Source organism: Zootoca vivipara, chromosome 9 (assembly GCF_963506605.1).
Source record: "Zootoca vivipara chromosome 9, rZooViv1.1, whole genome shotgun sequence".
NCBI classification, from domain to species: Eukaryota; Metazoa; Chordata; class Lepidosauria; order Squamata; family Lacertidae; genus Zootoca; species Zootoca vivipara.
In genome coordinates this window covers 72,961,123-72,984,699 of record NC_083284.1, presented here as the reverse complement: position 1 = coordinate 72,984,699, position 23,577 = coordinate 72,961,123, and the positions used below count along the sequence as shown (strand labels likewise).

General features: G+C 45.0%; 1 protein-coding gene across 2 annotated transcripts in view; it reads right to left on the bottom strand.

Annotated features, from left to right (window-relative positions):
* Positions 1-13,588, bottom strand: part of HTT (huntingtin) — a 111,921-nt gene extending 98,333 nt beyond the window's left edge. For both annotated transcript variants that reach the window (XM_060279042.1, XM_060279043.1), the window contains exons 1-6: positions 13,081-13,588; positions 6,221-6,304; positions 5,097-5,217; positions 4,745-4,804; positions 3,312-3,391; positions 453-591 (exon numbers count right to left, since the gene is read on the bottom strand). In XM_060279042.1, coding sequence (XP_060135025.1) covers positions 453-591; positions 3,312-3,391; positions 4,745-4,804; positions 5,097-5,217; positions 6,221-6,304; positions 13,081-13,247 — 651 coding nt within the window. In that variant the 5' untranslated portion in view covers positions 13,248-13,588. The remainder of the gene's footprint in view (positions 1-452; positions 592-3,311; positions 3,392-4,744; positions 4,805-5,096; positions 5,218-6,220; positions 6,305-13,080) is intronic.
* Between the last annotated feature and the right edge of the window lie 9,989 nt (positions 13,589-23,577).

The following is a 23,577-nucleotide window of genomic DNA, read 5'->3' as shown; positions in this document are numbered from 1 at the left end:
TTTTACTAGATGTAGTTAAGGATTATGCACACTTTAAGGTTCAGATACACTGCTAAACTGTGGCTAGTCTTAAACAGCAGTGGAAGTCTCTGGTCTTCTCACACCTATGCTAGAGGAGGAGAAGGGGGCATGTGAGCTTGCGAGCTCAAGGCCTCGTGAATAACAGTAAACCATGGTTTAGTATTTCCTATGAACCAGCCAATTAAGCCATGCCATGTACATGAAATAAAACTTAAATCATGTCAGTTGAGGATTTCTAGATGTTTCCACAGAATATTCATTTTATACTACCCAAATTCCAGAACTTGTATTCCAGAAGTAAGCCCCATTTAAGATTAGAAAATTGCTATTAATCCTATGCAAACTAACATTTTGCCTATTTCAAAACAGTGAATTTACTACAGGTAAAATCTTGTTTCATTTACTACAGCAAACATTTTAGATGATTATACCTTAATTTCATTGTCATTTGCAAAATTTCCAAAAGCTGCCATGATTTTTGGTATTGCTGCAGCCAGCGTTTCTTGTACTGATTCTTCAGAGCGCTTGCTTACTCGTGTTAAGCAGGGCAAAAGGTTTACTAAGTATGGTCTGTAACAAAAAAAGAGAGATATAAGTATTCTTCAGTGGTTTTGAACATAATATTCAAAGGTTTGATGCACTTGAGAGGTTTGCATGATGTGTCACAATCCTATTTTTCTCCTTAAACAGAAAAAATATTAGAACTCTGACGAGTGTACCTTCTCTTCAGAGCGAAAGAGCACACCAGACTTCATTTTTTAAAAAGCAAAAAAATTGCAACAGAAGCTAACCAGATGAAAAGCAAAAAATGAATTTCACCCCAACAACACTGTAACCAGGGTGGGGGTGGGGGTGGGGGTGGGGGTGGTATGACCAGAATATAGGAGGCTCCACCAGATGAAAAATATACGAAAGAAGTAGTACAACGGGCACAAAAAGAAACTCTTCCTTGCCTTCTTTGCAGAACCAACCAACAGGTGAGGCATAATACCATTCTTACCCCTTAAGGAAAAGAACCCATGATAAATCCAACATTCCATTCTCCTTCAGAGGACAATATCCTAAAGGGGGGAATGTAAAAAAGCAGAGGTTCTCTTCCCAAATGGCCCTGCCACCTGCTGAAAAGGATCACACAATTCACCAAAGAACACATGCCCAAAAGCTGAACCTTCTGAAACATAGCTATCAGTTGGTAACCCCAAGTAAGGGTTGACACAGACACCAACATGACATCTGTACTTAAGTCTACCAATGATGCAGAACTGCAAGACCTGCTCGGGAGCAAGTACTCCAGCATAGGCGGTTGCTGTGCTTAGCCAGTAAGTAAAATAAATACAGTAAGTGTAGAAAAACCAAGTGTGCTCTGCTGGGTGGCTTGTACTAGATGGTGGAAGTGCAACTCTCTTGGTTCTGCTGGAGTTTTTCATAGCACTTGAAACCATTTACCAGGGCATCCTTCTGGGCTTAGGAAGCACTGTGTTCACTCTGACTGTGATCCTTTCTGGACAGAGAGTCCCAGAAAGCAGTACTAGGTGACTTTTGCTCCATCGACGGCTTTTTGGGGTACAACTTCAATTTCTGTAGAAAGCCTCTGAGAGAAACCATCTGGAAACTTGTGGAGCAATGTCACCGACATGCAGATGGCATGCAGCTCTTGCGCTTTTCAATCTAAGAGCCACAGGGAGGTGGAACTCTTTAACATGTGGAACATGTGGAACTCTTTAATATGTACCTAGATGCAGTACTGGGATGCATAAAGAAGAACAAGGTGAAAGTTACCGTAATCTAGGTAAAATAGAGATTTTATGGACTGGGAAGTCAATCAATCTGGATGTATAAAACTGTTCCTGAATGGGGCTGCACTCCTCTTCAAAGACCAGGTATGCAGCTGAAGGTGTTCCTGGGTTTGTTACCTTCCTGGGTTTATCTCTGCCTGATGGGGCACAGGTAGAGTCTGTGGCCTGGAGTGCCTTCTTCCAGCTCAGGCTTGTATGTCAGCTGTACCCCTATCTGGAGCAGCCAGATATGGCCCATGCACTAGTTACTTCCAAGCTGAACTGCTATAATGTACTTTAAGTGTGGCTGCCTTTGAACACTGTTTGGAAGCTTCATCAAGATGCTAGTGAGAACCAGAATGTGCAAATATATTAACACCATTTTTATGCCAGTTGCATTGATTACCAGTATGTTTATAGGCCAAGCTGAAACTGCTAGTTTAAAGCATAAATAGCTTGGGATGAGGTTACCTTAAGAACTGTATTTTCTGTCTGTATTCTGAACATACCCCAAGTGTCACAGATCTTGTACCTCTGGTGATCCCTGAACAGGTAAGGATCCTAGACATCATTTTCTATTTCAAACCATCAGGTTAATACTTCTAATTTTTCAATAGGGCAGGTAATCTGAATGGGCTTGTCCTTTTGTAATGTACACAAAGTTGTTAAGAAGGTAGATCTGGTCTCACTTGACCCTGTGCTAAGACAATTAAGTTACCCCTTTTGCATTGGTGTAGTTATCCCTTGCATTATAATGATATTTCACAAGCTTTCTGTGAGTTTTGGGAAGGTAAGCACAAACTCCTTATGGTTCTAATATTTCTAGCGATGGATTTAAGGAGTTTCTTTGTCATTTGGAATTGGGATATGCCGTTCTCCACATCATGACTTGTACCAAAACATGAGAGATCACACAAATCTGAATTTTGCTAGCACAAGGTGATTTTTCAACCTTAGTAACCATGAAAGCAAGAAAGAATAAAGCAATGGTGATGCAAAGTCCTCATCCCATATGCATGACATACCACTGCACACAGGGGCTGGGTGGGAGGAGCACTCTAAATTTTCTACCCACTGTCTAACTTTTCCACCTGCTTCTCATCTTCACATGCCCATATGGAGGCTTACATTAAACTCAAAAAGTTGATAAGTTTTGTCATTGCTCCTTGGAATTATACACACACACACACACACACACACACACACACCATATACAAGCAAAATGGTTTTCTCCTGTGCACATCAAAAGGCCTTGATTTTCCAAAAAAGAAAATCCTCACACATGTCAGGCACACAGTTACATAATAAAAAACCACACACTGCTGTTATTATCAGAGAAGATCATGTTGGCTGCTCATTTTCCTTTAAAACCAATCCAGTATCTATTTTACATGAACAGCTTGGTCACAAACGATAAAGAAACACTGGAAGTAATTTAATTTCCATTGTGTGCATTTAAATTAAACATCCCAATGTGTTAACAATTTGTTTACAGTTCAAGAAAAGCAACCTCACCTGCATTTCAGGGGTCGAACAAGATGTGCAAGTTCAGCAAACCTCCAAAGAGCAGCACGTAGACTTCGAGAAGCACCATTCTATCCAGAAACAATTTAGAATATATCAGTCACACAGACTTCAGTCCTGATTTTACAAAGAAAGTATGAATAGGTATGCGTATTCTAGATAAAAGGTAAATCCAGAGCAGAAACTCAGAGGAGTTTTTAAAGGCACACAATTAATAGCCTTTAACTAGAATGTCAGTAGGGATGCGGGTGGCGCTGTGGTCTAAACCACAGAGCCTAGGGCCTGTCAATCGGAAGGTCGGCAGTTCGAATCCCCACCATGGGGTGAGCTCCCATTGTTCGGTCCCAGCTCCTGCCCACCTAGTAGTTTGAAAGCATGTCAAAGTGCAAGTAGATAAATAGGTACTGCTCCGGCGGGAAGGTAAACGGCGTTTCCGTGCGCTGCCCTGGTTCGCCAGAAGCGGCTTGGTCATGCTGGCCACATGACCCGGAAGCTGTTTGCGGACAAACACCGGCTCCCTCGGCCTATAGAGCAAGATGAGCGCCGCAACCCCAGAGTCGTCTGCAACTGGACCTAATGGTCAGGGGTACCTTTACCTTTTTAGAATGTTAGTACTGTACAGGCAAGTCTCCCCTTACACAGGGGTTACATTCCGGGTTCCTACACGCATAAGTGGGGGGTCTGCTGCAGTAAATATGGTTTCCTGCCCAACAGCTGTTGAGAAAGGTAGCACAGCAGCAGTGAGAGCTCCCACAGGCCGTTTTAGAGCCACCGGGAGTCTTTTTTCTGGACTTGGTGCTCTGGGGAGTGTGTCCTCACAAGCCACAAGGACTTTCCAGCTCTCTCCCACCATTTCAGGTCAGTATTGATTGATTTATTTCCTGGCGCCGCATATACATGTGCCTGCACGAGTCAATCATGGACAAATGGGGGGGGGGCGCCAAGCCAGTATGTATTTGGATGAGTATAGCCTCTGGAAAGTTAACAATGATTCAAAAAGAACAACAGTTCCACTTGGAAATATAGGAGTGGAGTTCTGGAAATCACTCTTCTACAGGATCTCAAACCAGTGCCCTTAGTAAAAGTTCAGCTCTTCATTAATATATGGCAAATCTTGTATACTTCCTAATACATCTTTAACGATGAGAAAGATGATTTCCAAACGGCCCAACATTTCAAAGAATCATAGAACTGTAGAGTTGGAAGGGACCACGGGAATTATCTAGTCCAACCCCCTGCAATGCAGGAATCTTTTACCCAACATGTCAAATTGTTAATATGATTTAGAATAACCTTTGTGTTTATTGTCAGTGTTATAATAGTTTAAATATTTACTATGTGATTAATCACAAAGTCTTGTTTAAAAAAGGTATGACTATAAATCCAAGCAAATTAAGAACATCAAATAACACCCCCCCTCTCACCTTTTTAATCTCCTTGTAGAGTTCTAACTGTAACCTAGGAAGACTAGAATCCATCAAAGCCTGGAAGGAAACAATAATATCTTTTTTAGTATCAGCAAAATATGCCTTGCTTCAATAGATTACATATTGCACTGAAAAGCTTGCAGGTTTACTTGCTATGATAGTTAACTCTTACACTACAAAGATAGCAATTTGCTAGATCTACAGAGATGATACTCATACATCAGAACTTCATATACTAAAATGCTGCAAAAACCTACTCTTTCCACCAAGTCATCTGCCACAGAACCCCAATGATAATATTCAGTAATTTTATCAGCAATTACAGGGCACAAAACCAAATGCAACTTACTTTTATAACTTTATTGAGACATTCATCAGCAACCATCCTTACATCTGACTCTGCATCATCACTACAGAGTAGGAAAAGTTCCATAGCAATGCCCAGCAATTTCTGAAATTCTGGAGAATTTCTTCAATGAAAAAAGAAAAGTTATAATGAGCCAAGTTCCACTTGTCAGGTTAAACTCCTGGACGTTACGCTGTATTCATAAAATTCCAGATTAACTGAAAACATAAGAATTATTTTTCAAGTTCAATAATCCAAAGTTAGCACATTCCCCAGTATTTTGAAAAGGCTCCTCATCAAATGCTGGCTACCTCTGGATCTTGCTCCTCTCCTTCACTGCAATCCTTTGGTGCATGAGAGTTTGAGGGAGGAGATGCAAAAGCACACTTTAGCACAAAAACTGTGACAAATAGTCATAAAAACGAGTGCAGCCTGAGATGTTTTGGTACCTGAGGTGAAACACCCTGCTGCCACCCCCGCAATTGGAGGGGGTGTGAGGCTCCACAAGGGCTTCCCCTCAAGCAAAAGTCCTTGCAAACTCTGCAAGGGTTTCTCCTCGAGGAGAAACAGCAAAGCAGAGTGGATGGACACCTCCCTCTCACTGAAACTCAGCAAGAGCAGGGGTGTTGCGGAGAGATTTCCCACCGGCCTCTCTCCACCCCTAGGGGTGGGGGGAACCAGCAGCAAAGCGGAATACTGGAACGCCCCGCTCTCGCTAGAACTGCATGGTAATTATGGATAATGATGTTTGTGCATGAGAGAACATATGGGCTGGGGTGTGAGAGATAAAGGGTGGGAATGGTTCTTGTCCTGTCTATCACTAGCCAGTGACCACCAGCAAGTTACCCCAAGGGAATATGATCCTCAACAACAAAATAGTTCCCAAACACTGATCTAAACCATGGCTGAGGAACAAGCAGGATTGAGCCAGAGTGATTATTTGGCTCATGCACTCTCCCCATCCTTTTCATGGTTTTATTTTCCAGTTTGATATTTAACTCTGCATTGCAGGGGGTTGGAATAGATGACCCTCTGTGTCCTTTCTATAATTATATACTCATTGAAACATTGAATCACTGAAACAGAACAGCATTTGCATAAACAGAGATCAGAAAACACTTGATTACCTTAAAGATTGAGCAACTATATTTTCACATATTGTTAGGCAATGATTCACTCGATCTTTCTTGGTGGTGGAAAGTTCTTTCTTTCTAAAATAAGAGATAAGATTTGTAATTATGCAAAATACCAACCTTGATATGCTTTATACAACAGTAAAGTTAAGGTAGTAGAGCTATCCTGTGAACAACATTTCATGTAAAACATACTCTATATAGTTCATCAATATTCCAAAACCTATGATCCTCAAATGAAAGGGGGTATAGAAATTTAATAAATATAATAATAAAATGCCAAGAAACAATAACAGAATGATTTCAATAAATTTCTTCCTAAAATGCTCGAGCAAGAAAAGGGTTTAGTTTTACAGGTTTTCTGAAAATGCATGGCACTGAAGTCAAAACTCAAAGCCAGATAGCCAAAAATATATTGTGAACCGCCCGGAGATCTTATGATGAAGGGCGGTATAGAAGTCAAACAAACAAATAAATGCAAATATTCAATTTTGACCAAGACAGCATTAAACTTACTTGATTATCAACAAAACTACAGCTATTATGTCAACTGAACCATTAGTTCCATGCCTCTAACAGGGTTTTGAACTTATGCTTCCTCTCCTTTCTCAAGCTACATTGCATAATGATTCTAAAAACAAGAGAACTTCAAATGGAAGTTTGATATGGCAAACAGACCTACAGTTTAAAGAAGCATGGTATCCTAAAAAGTACCTCTGAAATCTACCTTATCAGTTAGAATGTTATGTGGGAAGAATGTTATGTTGGAACACTTCAGAGAATCAGAGTTGAAAAGGCCCTCAAAGGTCATCAAGGGCAAACTTCTACTGATGCAAGAAACCAGTGGTGTAGCGTGGGTTGCTGGCACCCAGGGTGGGGCAAGTGTTGCGCCCCCCTGGTGGACTTGGCAGTTGAGGTGGAGGCATGCACCAAGGGACCTCTTCCTACCTTGGGCACTTTCCTGCCTTCCTCCCTCCTCGCTGGATGGCAGCAGCCTCCCACTCCCTTCCTCTCAGGCAGGCAAACGTGCGAGGGCAGGGGGTATGCTGTAATTTGAGCCCACTGGCATTTTGAGCAACAGAAAATAAATCTGACCCATCACCTACCAGTAAGTGACAATTGAGGTTTGAACAAAGAATAGAGCAGTTCAATTACTTCTTGCAATCTAAACACTATACATAGAATCATAAGAGTTGGAAGGAATCCCAAGAGTCATCAAGTTCAATCTCCTGCAATGCAGGAATCTTGGCTACAGCATCCATGACAGATGGCCATGGACCACACAGCTGACTCATATAATGTTTAGCTTGTAGTCTACTAAAAAGCCCAGATCTTTTTAACATGTACTGTAACTCACAACTTTAACATGTAACTCACAAAGGGATTGCATTCCGAAGATTGCAGGAAAAGTCAAAATTGCATATAGTTAATACAACCCCAGCATTGCTCCTGCAAAAGCATAGCCATATGACAACCCAGTCAGATGGGCAGGGCAGGGTACAAATATTATTATTCTTATTAGCCAGCGAGCTGAGTGGGTCTTGCTCACCAGACTCTGGAAAGTTCAAACAAGCCTCCCAGCAGTAGGTAAGCATATATGAAAGCTAAAAAACTCCACACCAGGGAAACTCAGAGTAGAAAGAGCTTTTAAGGCTAGCTCTCCACTTTGTATCTGTATGATTTCAGCTGGCCAGCTGCCAAGCGCATGAAGCTGGAATCACACTTTAAATTTACATAAGTAGTGTCACTCATCCTATATCAGTACACCTGAGTCTTCCCACCCACATTTATTTCTTTTGGAATTTGTTTTGTTAGTTTTGGCCCTGTTTTCCATCGTATCAAGATCTTGGATCCTATCTCAAGCAATTTTATGTGATCTGCAGCTTTTATGAGCATCCCTTTGACGCCTTCATCAAAGCCATTTATAAAGGTACAATATCAAAAGCATATCGGACAGAATCCTGCACCACCACACTTCTAGGTGGATAAGGAGCCACTGATCAGCATTTATTAGGTACAGCCCTTCAACTACAGTAGTTGCAAACCCACATAAACAGTAGGCTCCTCTTAACCACAACCAACTTGCATGTGATGAAGTGGACTCTAGTCCAGAAAAATGTACTGGTATGCCATGGTAAATTTGCTTTAAAGATGTCACCACATCCATCATCATCATCTGACAGCAAATGAGCTCTACTCACAAGCAAGCCCTATTGAAGTTAATGGGGCTTACTCCTAGGAAAGTAGAAGTTCAGTTGAACTTAGTGGGGCTTATGCATGCACAGATTCCACTTAAGAGCTCTGAGTGGGGCAGCAGATGAAACTAGACTAGTAAACCACTTAAACTACTCATAAATTAGTTGAAAATATATTAAACATAATATATGGAAGTTTATTTAATATTTTTATTAAATCTACTACTTCCTTACGGTACATTTTAAGGCCATCCACCGCTGCAAGAAGCCTCCTCAAGGCCCCCTCTGCCACCACGTTTAGGCGTGGCAAGGCCCTCTGCCACTGCAGGGATGAATGTCGGGACCCTCTGCCCCCACAGGGAAGCTCAGCAAGGCCCTTTGCCACCACAGATATATATTGTGATACAGTGATGTTTAGTTGTGATCTATCATGATGTTGAAAACCAGATGTTGTCCAGCCCTAGCAATGAGGAGGTTTGACTATGAGTTTGTGTATTTAACCTACCTACTTAGTAAATAAATGATAACAGAAGACTGCATTTTCTATTAGCAGTAACTGGTGAGGAGAAAATTCCTAAGAAATTTGGTGTGTTGACAAAAAATGAGAATTTTATTTTATGCTTTTATGAAAAACTGAATAAAAGTATTTCATCTCTTAAGCTAATATTTGTTGAGATACATCTTTTTAAAGGGGGCATGCTGCAATCTGCCATGGAAATTCAGCATTTTAAGTTTAAGTTGTAATTTTATTTGGGTCAGAGTTAACTTCTATTGGTGATACCCTGCGCTATTTTCATACTGTTAAAGTTTCATTTGGTGATGGTCTGATGAGCATATCTAAAACTCTTTACTCAAAGAAAAGCTGCAAGCATGAGAATGTATACAAAAAAACTACAGCTTTTATGTGAAAAGTGAAAGTGGATTGGTAAGAACTCCATATAAATTCTGTGTCCTCACTGCAGAAAGAGCAGAGGCTAAGAAATTTTGTCCCAGGAAAGCAAGATGAAAATTTGTGTGTCTGTCACATTGATTTGGATTAACCAAACAAATATTTGTCTGCACATCTCCTTCGAAGCAAGGGCTGTTAGATTATGTTTTGAACTCCTTTCTATGTTTCTAGATTATATATACCTGTTACATTTTAAAGGAAGGAAAATATTAAAATGGATACAAGTGTCCAGCAATTTGAGAAGCAGCTCAAACACACTCACAGAAGTGGCACAGCACCTGCATACAAGACTTCCAGTCTATATTTATTTGAAATTAGTAGCACTCATACTGTTGCAAGCACCAACTACACTGAGGGTGGGCAGGTTTTCCCCCACGTAAGAGCCATGCACCCTTACTGATTTGTTTATATTGTGTACAGTATAATAGGGACCCAGGTGGCTCTGTGGGTTAAACCACTGAGCCTAGGGCTTGCTGATCAGAAGGTCAGCGGTTCGAATCCCTGTGGCGGGGTGAGCTCCCGTTGCTCGGTCCCAGCTCCTGCCAACCTAGCAGTTCGAAAGCACATCAAAATGCAAGTAGATAAATAGGAACCGCTATAGCGGGAAGGTAAACGGCGTTTCCGTGTGCTGCTCTGGTTCGCCAGAAGCGGCTTTGTCATGCTGGCCACATGACCTGGAAGCTGTATGCCGGCTCCCTCGGCCAATAATGCGAGATGAGCGCCACAACCCCAGAGTCGGTCACGACTGGACCTAATGGTCAGGGGTCCCTTTACCTTTACCCTTTACCTTTACAGTATAATAGTTGCAAGAACCAATGATCCCCATCTTTAAGACTGAACAAAATGCTTGTTTAACCTGGAAGTAGGCTGTCTGAATTGTATATTGCCTTGTAACGATTTATTGGGTCTCTAGACCGTAATAAAGATTGATGATGATATTGTGTATGTTGCATACCATTTTGACATACTTCACGAAAGTGAGGATTACAAATATTTAAACAAATAAATGTTTAGAAGTATGTATGTACGCTTAATGTTTCCAAAATCACTAAGGAGTTTTTAAGAAGGGCTTGAAGCAAAGAAGACAGAATGGCAACTGGATTGTACTAGGTATAGGTCCAGAGACAGGAAATATAATGGAGTCTGAGTTGAGGCAACAAGCATGGATATTAGATTACCTAAGCAAGCATACAGGGCAGACCTATGCATTATACATAGTACATGGGAACTGCCTCTCAGCAATGAGTTACACCAGTCTTCAGCTGGAACATGTTAAAAGAAATGGGTAACTAGCTCCCTTTTCTTGAGTCACTTGCAACAAGTAACCATCAACTCCACTCCAGGCAGTCAGATATGTAAGCTTTTTAACAGTTGCTTTTTTATTATGTCAAGTAGAATTATCTGCACGGATACTAAAGCCTGTTAACTTTACTCAGGGCTGTACCGTAGCTATAGTAAAGAAAACAAGGACTAGAATGTCAAAACTAATCTCACTGTAGAAAGTAATATGGCAAGGGTCAGAGTTTTTATAGCTTTAACTTTCAGCAGCATTCCATAAATGCACCTGCTTCCTCCTTGGCAGCAACAGTTCCTCCCCTCTCTGGCAAATCCCCAGTCTCACTCCAGGAGGTCTACCACAGACAATTTGGTGAAGGAAAGCGGAAGAAGAAAGAGGAATGGTTTTTCCTCTAATGTGCTGTCTTGGAAAACGTTTTGACCCACCAAACAGTGGGCATTTCTCATGTTGTTTTACTGATCTTGGTTTCCAACTCTGGAAAACATTTCCCTCTTTTGAAATGGGGTGAAGGGATGAGGCTTTGTGGGAAAGTTAAGAACTTATAATTTAGACAACAACCTTTGAACAGAAAAGGAGCATTGTTCTCCTAAGGCAACAAATTAGAAGAACTTCACAGTGCTGTCATAATGATGCTTATTCAAGAAGCAAGTCATACTGAACTCAAAAGGATTTGCATCAAGGTGCCACGCAAAAACATTTCTCTACAACCAAACAAAGGCATTATATATTTGTGGCCTCGGGGGGGGGGGTTAATGCATTTTCCACCTCCCCTTGGTTTTAATGTGGAAAGAGGGATTCTTTGTTCATGTTTGTTTGTTGCTTTATCTTGCCCAGGACAACCCAAACAATTTACAAATTTAATAAATAATAATGGAAAAATATGACTGTCAAATATGATGTGTCAAGGCCCTGGGTAACTTGCAGAACATCCTGATGGTTCGTGCCATTGACACGATCACCCTTGAGCACCCTTTCTCACTTCATGGAGCCCATTTGGCTCCTGTGTAACTCCAGAACCTAGGGCAAGGAAACAAGCTGGGAGACAGTTTGAACACTACTGGAGTAAAACTCCAGTCAAATGCAACTGAACACTGGTGAGGGCTCAAGATCGACTCTACCTAGTGGGATGGAAAGCAGCAAAGAAGGCATACTTTGCTGCCTCCACTGCATCCTCATGGTGTCGCCCGGCAGAGCTTTTCTGGGTAGTATACAGGGCCTCTTGCAATCTGGCCCAAAGGAGGAAGAACCGACTAGCTCACTGTGACTTGTTTGCGAAGCATTTTGAGGATAAAATCCACCAGGATCTTGACTCTGCTGTTGCAGCAGATGACTCTCGAGGGATGTCCAGAACACTATCCTGTCCTGTTGTGTTGTATGAGTTTCAGCTGGTAAAGCTTGAGGTCGAGGATGTGGACAAGGTGCTTGGATCAGACTTGTGCTCTGGACCCTTGCCCTTTTTGGCTGAGAAAAACTAGCAGAGAGGTTACAGCTACGTGTACACAAGAAAATGGGTTATTCTCATTCATGAGTGCAATACATCCCATAGATAATTTAATTGCAAGTGCATGGTCAGACAAGCCAGTTGCTACAGTAGCAGCCCAGTGTCCTGACTATAGCTGTGATTAATACGTGTCAGCTCAGTAGTCTGTTGGTATGCAATTTGTCTGTCTGTCTGTTTCTCAGTTAGCCAGTCGGTGTTACTTGTCCAGTGTTACATCTTGAATTGTTTAGCTTATTTAGCCCAGTTCAAAGTGCTGGTTTTACCTATATAGCATTAAATGGCTCTGGACCGCAATGCCTCAAGGACTGTCTCTCATGTGAACCAATTTGGACCCTGTGATCATCATCTGAGGCCCTTCATATGCCTCCTCCACAAGAGATCCGGAGCAGACCTTTTCTGTGGTGGCTCTCTGCAGGGAGGTTTGTCTGGTTCCTGGGGAAAACTTACCAGGCCTTTGAATGATTGACATACAATGCCCTTTTAAATGTGTTTGTGGGAAAGGGGGAGGGGTCATGAGCTTATTTTGTTCTTGTTTTTTACTATGCATGTCTTGTTCTCAATTTGTATTTTTATCTTGTGAACAGGGGAGTTCAAGTAAAAGGGGGTATACAAATCCAGTAAATATAACAATAAGAGAAAACACCTAGACCAGTAGGACTTGAGGCCTCGAAGATTACATTTCCTTGATTTAAAGAGGCTGGTTTCCGCGATGTAGCTGCCGTGCGGACGCAACGCACTGCTTTGGTGCTTCCGTGCTCCAGCCACACTAGCCTGCGGGGACACGGATGACGTCCAAGAGCAGACGGCGCTCTGGCTTCCACCGCTTCCACCGAACCACCTCCCCGTCTCTCCCGAGCGCGGGCCCGGCGGCCGCTTTCTCGCCCCCCGCCCCAGCCTCCCTTCACAACTCACGGTCTGTGAGGCGGCTCCCCGGGGGGCGCGGCTCCCGTGGCGGCGGCCGTGGAGGCGGGTGGTGCCGTGCCTGGTGGTGCTGCTGCTGCCGAAACAGCGGGGCCCTGTTGCTGCTGAAAGGAGCGGAGGGACTCAAAGGCCTTCATCAGCTTCTCCATGGTGGCCATGCCCCCCCTCGCCCTCACAGAGGCGCGCGTGTGGAAAAGCCAACTCCGATTCCTGCTGCTGGCCGGCCGGCCGGCCAAACTCCCTCGCCCGCCCTCGGGAGACTCAGCCCCGCAAGAGCCGTCGCGGCCAGCCGCTCAGAGCGCCAGAGAACGGGCTAGAGGGAGACAGCGCGCTCAGTCCGCCACCGACGCGCCGGCGCCATCTTGAAAGCCTCCCATCATTCGCGGCGGCGGCGGCGGCGGCGGCGGCGGCGCGGAACCTCCTCGCTCGGCGGTCCCGGCACAAGCGCGGGCAGCTTCCCGTTCCCCAGGCGAGCCTCCCTGGATGGACTGCCTACTCCACCAATCGGAGCAGGGGTGGGGGTGGGGAAGGGGATCGCCGCGCCCCTTCCTGCTCAAGCGGCGCTGCCAGCGAGTCTGAGGGGAGGAAATCGTGGAGGGCCAATCGCAAAAGGGAAGCGAGACCGAAGGTCCTCCCCCTCCCCACTTCTAACTGGGCTGCGCTGAGACCCCGCCCCCTTTATGTCCAGCAGCCTCGCGAACGCTTCGTAGATGCTTCGAAGGCTGTTCCAGCTCGCCCGATGGGCAGACGTTCCTCTCTCATGGGCTCAGCTCTGTCTGGATCCCCATATAATTTCCGCAAGAGTCCTGGACGGCGTTGGCTTCCGATCAGTGCTATGATCCCTCTCCTCCTCTGTGCAGCAGGAGCGGTTACGTATTTCAAATCTCGACATATCCTTGCATATCCTTCCTCTTTTCCAAGGCTTATGTATGACGACCGGGGTGGGGGGTTATTACTGTATCTCGTTTGCTGTTACGTACTTTTGTGATTTTCATATACAGTAATACCACAAACTGCCCTGGGATCGTCGGTACATACCTTTAAAAAATAAAAACAAACCATTGCCACAAAACGGAACCTCTTGATTACTTTACATGAAATCGTTTTACATGAAATCGTACTTAAACACTCTTGCGGGGGCGGCTAAGACGACCTGGAATCGGAACCGGAAGGCTTGGCACAGAGGATCGTGGTCTCTGGACCCCCAGAAAAGCGAGAGCCAAGGCTGCGTGCACATTCCGCCTTCGAAGCGAATTCGAAACATGTCCTTTCCCTCAGAATTCTGGGCACCTCGGTGGAGTTGGGTTACTAGTTTGCCAGCTCCTTATTTGCTCAAAACCACTTTTTAAAAAAAGTCTCATCTATTTATGAACGTCAAAGTTAAGTTTGCATGTTCCTTAACCCCAAAATAAAGGTTGGGATATCCCCACATCATGCATCTTCATAATTATTAGGGGCTTCCCTCTCCTTCAAGCCCAACAATCATGTTAATAAAAATCATCATTTCCAAATTATCATAAATGCATGATCAAGACCAGCCATGATGCACTGGCATCTTGTAAAAGGATGCTCCGTTTTTGCTTGGGTGTATGATTTGTCCTGGCCCAAAGCATATTTTGGAGTCTCTCACACACACCCCTCCAATACCATTATCAAATGACAGTTGCAGGGATTCTTTGGGGGAAGCAATGTGCTTCATGGGTATAGCCAGGCTTATTGGGGGGGGCGGAGAGAAGAGAAGAACCTCAGATAGTTATTTTTATTGATTTTCTTGATTTGTGGGGGGAGCTGCCCCCCTGCCCATGATGTGCTTTAAATAACGTAGATTTGCCCTAAGCTCAGTTTTTCAAGACCAGTGACAGGTGCCCATAGAAAACAACAGGGCCGTCTTAAGCCCCCCTGCGCCGTGGTGCGCCGGATACCTCCGGCGCCCCCCCCCGCCCCGTTTCCCAGTGCGGTGGGCGGGTGCAGCGCGCAGCGCGGCTGCCGCAGGCGCTGCTGCGCGGCGGGCGGGCAGGCACAGCGCGGTTGCCGTGGGCGCAGCTGCACGGCGGACTGGCCGGCCAGCGGGCTGGCGCCGTGATGCCCTGCGCCACCCGGCCTGGCCGTAGGGCCGGCCCTGCTTGCTGATCAGAAGGTCAGCGGTTCGAATCCCCGCGACGTGGGTGAGCTCCCGCTGCTCGGTCCCAGCTCCTTATAGCTGCCAAGTTTTCCCTTTTCTCGCGAGGAAGCCTATTCAGCATAAGGGAAAATCCCTTTAAAAAAGGGATAACTTGGCAGCTATGCAGCTCCTGCCAAGTGCCAACCTAGCAGTTCGAAAGCATGTCAAAGTGCAAGTAGATAAATAGGGACCACTACAGCGGGAAGGTAAACAGTGTTTCTGTGTGCTGCTCTGGTTCGCCAGAAGCGGCTTTCTCATGCTGGCCACATGACCTGGAAGCTGTATGCCGGCTCCCTCAGCCAATAACGCGAGATGAGCGCCGCAACCCCAGAGTCGGTCACGACTGGACCTAATGGTCAGGGGTCCCTTTACCTTTACCTTTAAGGTGCTGCTGGAAGGAATTTTATTTTGTTTCGACTACGGCAGACCAACACAGCTATGTACCTGTAACTAGACATAATATGTAGTCCAGCGTTTCTCAACCGCTGTTCCGCGGCACACTAGTGTGCCGCGAGACGCTGGCTGGTGTGCCGCGATGTGCGGCGACGAGAAGGGTGATTTGCATTGCCACGTGCCTGGCGGCCGCCAATATCCAACACTGACCCGCCGGAAAGGAAGCCAGCCGGGTCACGACGCGGGGCGAGCGCAGCTCTCAACAGCCACCACCACGGGAGGGTGGTTTTAGACAAACTTAAAGAAGCTGGCTGGATGAGCTCAACCTGAAACTTGCTGAGCAAAGGATTGTGCTGGCAGAGAAATCAGCGGCTTGTGAAGCCTTATTACAGGAGATTGCAACCAACACAGCAATTGGCAAGTGTTTCTTACAGTCATAATTATATAGTCAATATAGGGCGGCACAGAGTTAAAATTTTTAACTTTTTTAATGGTGGTGTGCCTCGTGATTTTTTTCATGGAACAAGTGTGCCTTGGCCCAAAAAAGGTTGAGAAACACTGATGTAGTCACACTATTTACTGTTGATCAACACATTGCCAAATTAGTACTGAAACTCTTCATGCATTTTCAGAATTTACAGATAATGATGTTGCTGGTGTGTGCAACTTGATGAACTGAGCATCATACCATTGGGTCTAATTAAATAAATGTTGATAATTTTATTAAATATTCAGGGTAATGCATATTTAGCACAGCTAATTATATATTTTCTTAATGGGTTGATTAATGCATTGAATTTATTTTTTAATATAGTCTCTGTTACCCAGTGCACCTCCAGAATATGTTGTAACGGATTGACACAGTTTTGAAATATTTATTCCTACCTGGCTGGAAAAGAGTTAATCCACCTCCAGCCTGACTGACATAACATTCTGATGGGGGCGGGACTGTTCCCAGTTTAAAAGGGGAGAGGAGCGGTTTGGTCAGTTAGGTGGTTGGCAGTTGGGAGTTAGGGAGTTGTGGAGAGTAGAGTGTCAGAGAGGGATGCAGGAGCTGTAGTAACAAGTCTGTGTTAAATAAAAAGAAGATATGTGCTTTTAAGAACCAAAGAAACTCATGTTTATAAGTTAAATAATAAAGTTAAATGTGCTTAAACGTTCACTGACTCGGCAGTGTCTCAGTACTTTCAGAGGTGTGACAAAGAGGGGAGAACAAAGCTTTCCTGGGGAAGAGGAAACTGTTTGCTTTTTCTCCTGTCATACAAAGGGCTGGTTAGCGAAGCTGAAGGAGCCCCATAGTTGCCTAAGGGAGAGGCACACTGTAGCAGTAGGGGTCCATGGGAGGGACTTCCCACTGGTGGCCATAGGTTTCGAACGCAGCGACTGAGGTACTCTGGAGACAAGTCCAATTTGGACACTCGAGGTTTTCTTCTCCTGTTTGTAGAGAAGCACAAGGAGAGCCTCTGATGTTAAAGCAGTGAGGAGGGGGGATCCATCACATATGTCCACTGGAATCACCTGCATATTTAAACCTACATCTCAGGCAGAGATCTTTCCCATTCACCTGCTACCTGATCCTTTTAAAAAATCCAGGATCTGGAAATGCCATAATTGAACCTCAGCCCTTTTGCATGCACGGAGCAGGCACTTTGCACTCAGCTACAGTTCCTGCCTTAATCCTGATCTGCCTTCTGCCCTCCCATAAGAGCATCAGATCCTCCTGGATGAGGCCAATGGCCCATCTGGTCCAACCTCCTGTCCTCACAGTGAGCAACCAAGCGCCTGTGGGAAGCTTGCAAGCAGGATCCAAGCACAAGAGCAACCCTTTCCCCTCCTGTGGTTTCCAGCAACGCAGTCAGAATAATTGCTGCCTCTGACCGTGGAGCCACAGCATGGCCATGGGGGTAGTAGCCATCAATCCCCCTCTCCTACATGAATTTCCCCAATCCTCTTCTAAAGCTGTCAAGTGGCCAGCCCTGCCTCTTGGGAGTGCCAGTTCCAGGCCTTATCTGTGCACTCCATGGAAAAGTCCCATTTTTTAGCTGCCCATAACCTTCCAACATTCAGCTTTGTTGGATGTCCACCCTTGTTTCCGGGTCACGTGGCCAGCATGACTAAGCTGCTTCTGGCGAACCAGAGCAGCGCACAGAAACGCTGTTTACCTTCCCATCGGAGTGGTACCTATTTATCTACCCGCACTTTTTTGCATGCTTTCGAACTGCTAGGTTGGCAGGAGCTGGGACCGAGCAACGGGAGCTCACCCCGTCGCAGGGGTTCAAACCGCCGACCTTCTGATCAGCAAGCTCCAGAGGCTCGGTTGTTTAGCCTGTGTCCCTTTGGTCTCAAATTGTAGAGTCGGAAGGGACCATCTAGTCCAACCCCCTACAGAGCCATGGCAGGAGAGCTTTCTGCACACAGAAGCAGTTCTGATTCAAGAGAGACAGAGAGGAAAAGGTGCTTTTCCAGGTCAGTTCTCTGGTCTTTCACTTCTCTTTTCTCAGAAGCAAGAGCCATGAATCCAAATGCCTCTCTGGGCCTCTCTGTAAAATGCAAATGCCAAATGCTAACATGCAAATGCCAACCAAACTGATATCACTGTAAAATGCAGATGCCAACCAAAGTGGTATCATGGCTGATGGAGGCATCCTTTGAGATTGGACCACAACATATACAGCAACAGGCAGGGGGGGGGGGCTCCATGTGGGATGGTGGGGGCTCTGCTCCTGCAGCACCATCAGGCAGGCCCCAAACACAGCAGGGCCTAATCCCCACATTTTGAAAGCAAGTGAAGGAATATGCCTGCGCAGCTAAAGAACCCCTCGGCCCACCTCTTTCTGGAAATAGCTGCTGCTCAGTGGCAGAGCAGCTGCTTGGCATGCAGAAGGCACACCACCCAGCATCTGCAGGTAGGGCTGGGGAAGCGCCCCCCCCCCGCCTGAAAACCTGGGGAGTCACGGGGAGGAGAGGGCTAGTCATGGCTTCTGTCCACAACAGCTGGAGGCAGCTGTGCTTCTGCAGGAAACCACAGGAGGGAAGAGGGTTGCTCTTGCGCTCTCTCTTGTGGTTTCCCACTGCGAGAAGAGGATGCTGGACTAAACGGGTCTGTGGCCCGATGAAGCAAAGGCTCTTTTTATGTTCTTATGTAATAGAACATTGGGAGCTAGATGGACTCAGTGGGCACAGCCCTGTGGAACTCGCTGCCACTAGAGATTCAGCAGGTGCCCTCTGTGCCAGCTTTTAAATACTTGCTGAAAACTTTCCTATTCTGCTACCCTATGCAGGCAAACAAGAGTACATCTCCCACAATGGTCTACTGACATTTGTTTGTAATTATTTTGCTTTTAACTTTCTTATAACTTTACCGTATATTTATGGTTTTATATTATTGTAAACTACTGCAATTATTTTTAATGATACACGATATATAAGGATTTTTATAAATAAGCAAGACTGATAAGTCCGGGGTCTAAGATTACCCAACTTCACTCCTGCTCTGTCCACACAGCCAGGACCGTCGGACGTGCAAAGTTCCTGATCTCATGTTTTACTGTGCACTGTATGAGTCTCATTCACAACTTTTGTTAAACACCAAGTTAATAGAGATGAGGTCCAGAAGCCAGAATCCTCCTCCCTGCATTCGAGGCAAGAACACAGCGACTGTTATATACTGTACTCCCAATGTCCAACAGACATGGCAGAGAACGTTCATCTCCCAAAATAATTCTTTACTAAACCCCAGCAGAGGTGTAAAAGTACCAGACAACCCAAAGGCACATACCCCCTTCCACCAAAACAATGCATGGAAAAATATACCCCTTGGCCCCCCGTCTGAAGGCCCCCCACTACCACCCAAAACGGTGTATGTACGAAGAGCCTTCTGGTTCAGGCCAAAGGGGGACCAGCTAGCCCAGCACCTTCTTCTCACGGTGGCCATCCAGTTGCAACTTCTGGGAAACAGGCAGCAGGACCCGAAGGGCACAGGAGCTGAGCTCACCCCTCCAATGGTTTCCAGCAACTGCTATAATGTGAACCTAGTGATTATTGCCAGTGCAATTTTAGGAGAAATAGACTGGTAGCCTGCCTTTTGGCACCCACAGCTTCACATCATTGACATCTTGAGAAGTTGCTTGTGCCAGCCTTGCTCCTCTCTGACCATAGTTCTGCCTAGAGGGTGCCTTTCTCGAGTGGGAAATTGAGACCCCTGCAACACCTGGAGGGCTACGGGTCCTCCATCCCCGGGATAAGGAACTGACACTTGGAAATCAAATAGGGTCCGGCACCAAATGATCAGCAATCCTGTTTATGCCGACAGTTGGACAGGCTGCTTCCGGTCTCTGGAAGCTTCTATGAGCATTCCAATGCCTGACCTCAAGACCTGAGGGGCAGAATTCTCCTCAACCAGAGGCCGGTTTGGGGTGAATTCGTGGCCTCCAGTCTGCAGCAGCTGAATGCCCCATACCCGTCACCCCACCCACTTTGCACTTGCTCCCAGAAAGCCTTCTGAGGTGGTGCAGAAGCCCCCTCGCTCCCCTCGGAGGCTGTTTCACGTCTCCCTTGAGGTGCCCAAATGGGACACTTCTGAGGTGATGAGTTTTGCTTCTATAATGGTGTTGGAAGAGTCTGTTATCGGGGATTATTTTACACTCCTATGAAGCAACTGGGTGCTACTGTTTAAACTTTTTGTTTTTGTTTTGTATTGTAAAAACAGACTTGTTTTATTCCCCCCCACACCCCCAAAAAAGAAAAGTGCCATTATTAAAACAAGATGTTCAAGTCTCTATTGGTTTTGGCTGTTTTTTTGTTAAATTTCTTTTTCTTTTTTAAAAACCATTTATTTATTTATTTACATACATGCAAACATAAACACACAAATGCTACATACCAAGAAAAAATAATAAAAACATTGAACAAAAACCTACTTAAACATACAAAAAAAATAAAATTACCTGCACCCATGTGACTTCCCTCTACCAGTGCTTGTCTTCACTTAGGCTATAATTTTGTTAATCACATTGCAATTTTTATCTCTGATCCTTAAACCTCGTTTTACTATTGTTTTTTCCTAAATCAGTTTTACAAACTTAATCTAAACAGATCAATGTGTTGTTTTTGGAGCAGTGTTTCCTCATATAGCCTTCAAACCATTTCCATTGTTGCCTTAAATTTTGGTTTGTTTGATATCTTATTGCTGAGGTTTTGCCATTTCGATGAATTCTGTTAATTTGTTTAGCCAATCTTCTTTTGTGGGGATGTGATTTCCTTTTCAGTTCTTTGCTACTACGGTAGTAGGAGCCTTGCTGCAGCAGTAGCGTATGTTTTTCTGTCTTGTGGTATATCCTTGCCCTGTATACTCAATAAATAAGCCTCTGGGGTTTTTTTCTATAGAGATTTTGAGCATCTTTTTCAATTCCTCATGAATGCAACCCCCAAAATTTTTAACTCTTCTGCAGCCCCACCATGAGTGCATCACAGTACCCTCTGCCTCTTTACATTTCCAACAAAGAATGGATTTTGACTTGTCTATTTTGGCAAGCTTTGTTAAATTTATGTCCACCACGCAGTCTGAGGGGAGGTTACAACAATATAAAAATGCAGGCTTGAAATAAGTTAGAACAATTTACAGTCGGAAGAATAGGGCAGGCCTTAAAATAGGTAGCATCTGCTTCCTCCAGCCTATCAGGAGAGGGACGTTGACCTGCAAAGAGGGACACCTGCTATGGAGACCCTCTCGTGAAGGTAGAGGGCCTCTTGCTCTGGCTGCCCAGCTAGCAGTGAGGGCATAAAGGAGACATTATGGGGGATTGCCAGGGGTGGAAGCAAAAGGCTTTGGTTCCACCAGTATGCACAGAAAGCCTTGGAACTGGGGTGGTTGTTTTGCTTCCATTTGGAAGGAATGGGACTTCTTGCTGAGATAGCACCCCCCCCCCAGGACCCTTCGCATCCAGGGGTGGAAGGATTTAAAAGGGGGTAGAGTGGGGGGCTCTGAGCAAATTGACATTTCAACTAATGAACCAAGGAAGGCCGAGGAAGAGAAACCAGTGGAGTGCTGTCCCCAAATGCCCCCAAATCTATGAGGGAATCAGCGGAGTTGGAGAAAGCACACAGTGACTGGATAAAATAAAAAAATTCCTTCAGTAGCACCTTAAAGACCAACTAAGCTTATATTTTGGTATGAGCTTTCGTGTGCATGCACACTTCATCAGATACGAAGTGTGCATGCACACGAAAGCTCATACCAAAATATAAACTTAGTTGGTCTTTAAGGTGCTACTGAAGGAATTTTTTTTATTTTGCTTCGACTCAGACCAACACTGCTACCTACCTGTAACTAGTGACTGGATACTGAGTCTATGCAGCTAACTGAAGAGGGATCCAAAACTCCTGCCCAATTCATCATCTCCCATGGACCAGGTGAGTGTGACGGTGGGAAAATGGCCTTGTGGGCCAAAGTTAAACAGACCGCTGGAGAGGTTTACTTTGACCCACAAATTGAAGGATCCCCATTTGGTTGCCTGGGATTTGCAGCCATTTGTGTCACAATGCCTGGGTTCCGGTGTCCCTGGAGACGCCAGAGAATTCCAATGCGATGCTTCAGAAGCAAAGCTGTTGAAAGACAGTTGGGCTTTCCACCCTGCTGAGGTTAAGATGTCGCTTTTTAGCCGTTACGGGGCAAAAAGTAACATAAAAAAAGAACTACTAAAATGAATCACAATCAGCATTGATCAGAATCAGTTTCCAACAAAATAAATTAATAAAAAGTGTTAGATGAGACAGACCATCAACACAATAAACCTAAGGAGACTAATTGGATTTTACCAGGAATGAAACTCTAAAGCAGACATCCCCAAACTGTGGCCCTCCAGATGTTTTGGCCTACAACTCCCATGATCCTTAGCTAAGAGGACCAGTGGTCAGGGATGATGGGAATTGTAGTCCAAAACATCTGGAGGGCCGAAGTTTGGGGGTGCCTGCTCTAAAGTAAGATAGGGACCCATATTTACAACATAGAAAAATATATATAGCTGTACTTTGCCACAGAATCATATACTGTAATTGTAGAGTTGGAAGGAACCCCAAAGGTCATCTAGTACAGCACCTTGCAATGTAGGAATAACATTTGTTTTTACATTTATTATTCCAAAGAGGTTTAGCTAACATCAATTTTTCAACAAGTATGTTGACTTATTTTTAGAGAAACTATTTTAAAAAATAAGCTGGTTTCACTAATAATCCAACGTCCCTGAGTCTTTTGGGCAAACTGAAAGTGTTGGGGTTTTGCAGAGCTTCCCAATGTGCTGCTGCAGGAACAAAGAGTCTTTCTTTCCAACTCAAACCTTATTTGGTCTGAAAATGTTCGTTTTCTTTTCTAGCTTTTAAACATTTGAAACAGCAACGTGCCAGCAGGGCTTCAGTCTACATGGGAGGCTTTTTCAAGTTAGAAGTTCAAACCGGCTTCAGTTCCACCTGCTAACCTGCAATACCGGTAGTAAAAGTTAGGTTACGTTGCGCGGCTGACACAGTCATCTCATTCGCAATTTGCAAATGCACGGTCTGTATTTTTATTTCCATGTTTTAAAAAAGACATTGGAAGTATATTTTTCCGCCTAACGCGAACTTCTCTCTTTGCTACTTTCCCGGCTTCTGCGTAAACGCGTCGCTGCCCGATGACAACCGGCCTTAGTTTCCTTTGTTTCCAACCGGCCGTTTCAACTTCTGCTTGGTGAATAAAACTAGCCAGGGACAAGATACGGCGAAGAAGTCTGCATAGGCCGTTTATTTATAGCCCGGGTGCGGACCCAAGAGACGCCAGCCGACGCATTGGCCCCGCCCTCAGGGGAGGTCTTCCAGAGCAACCCCGCTGCGATTGGCAGGCCGGTTACGATCCGCCCAGCGCCGCCACGGGATTGCGCAGGCGGGACAGTGCCAGGCCCAAC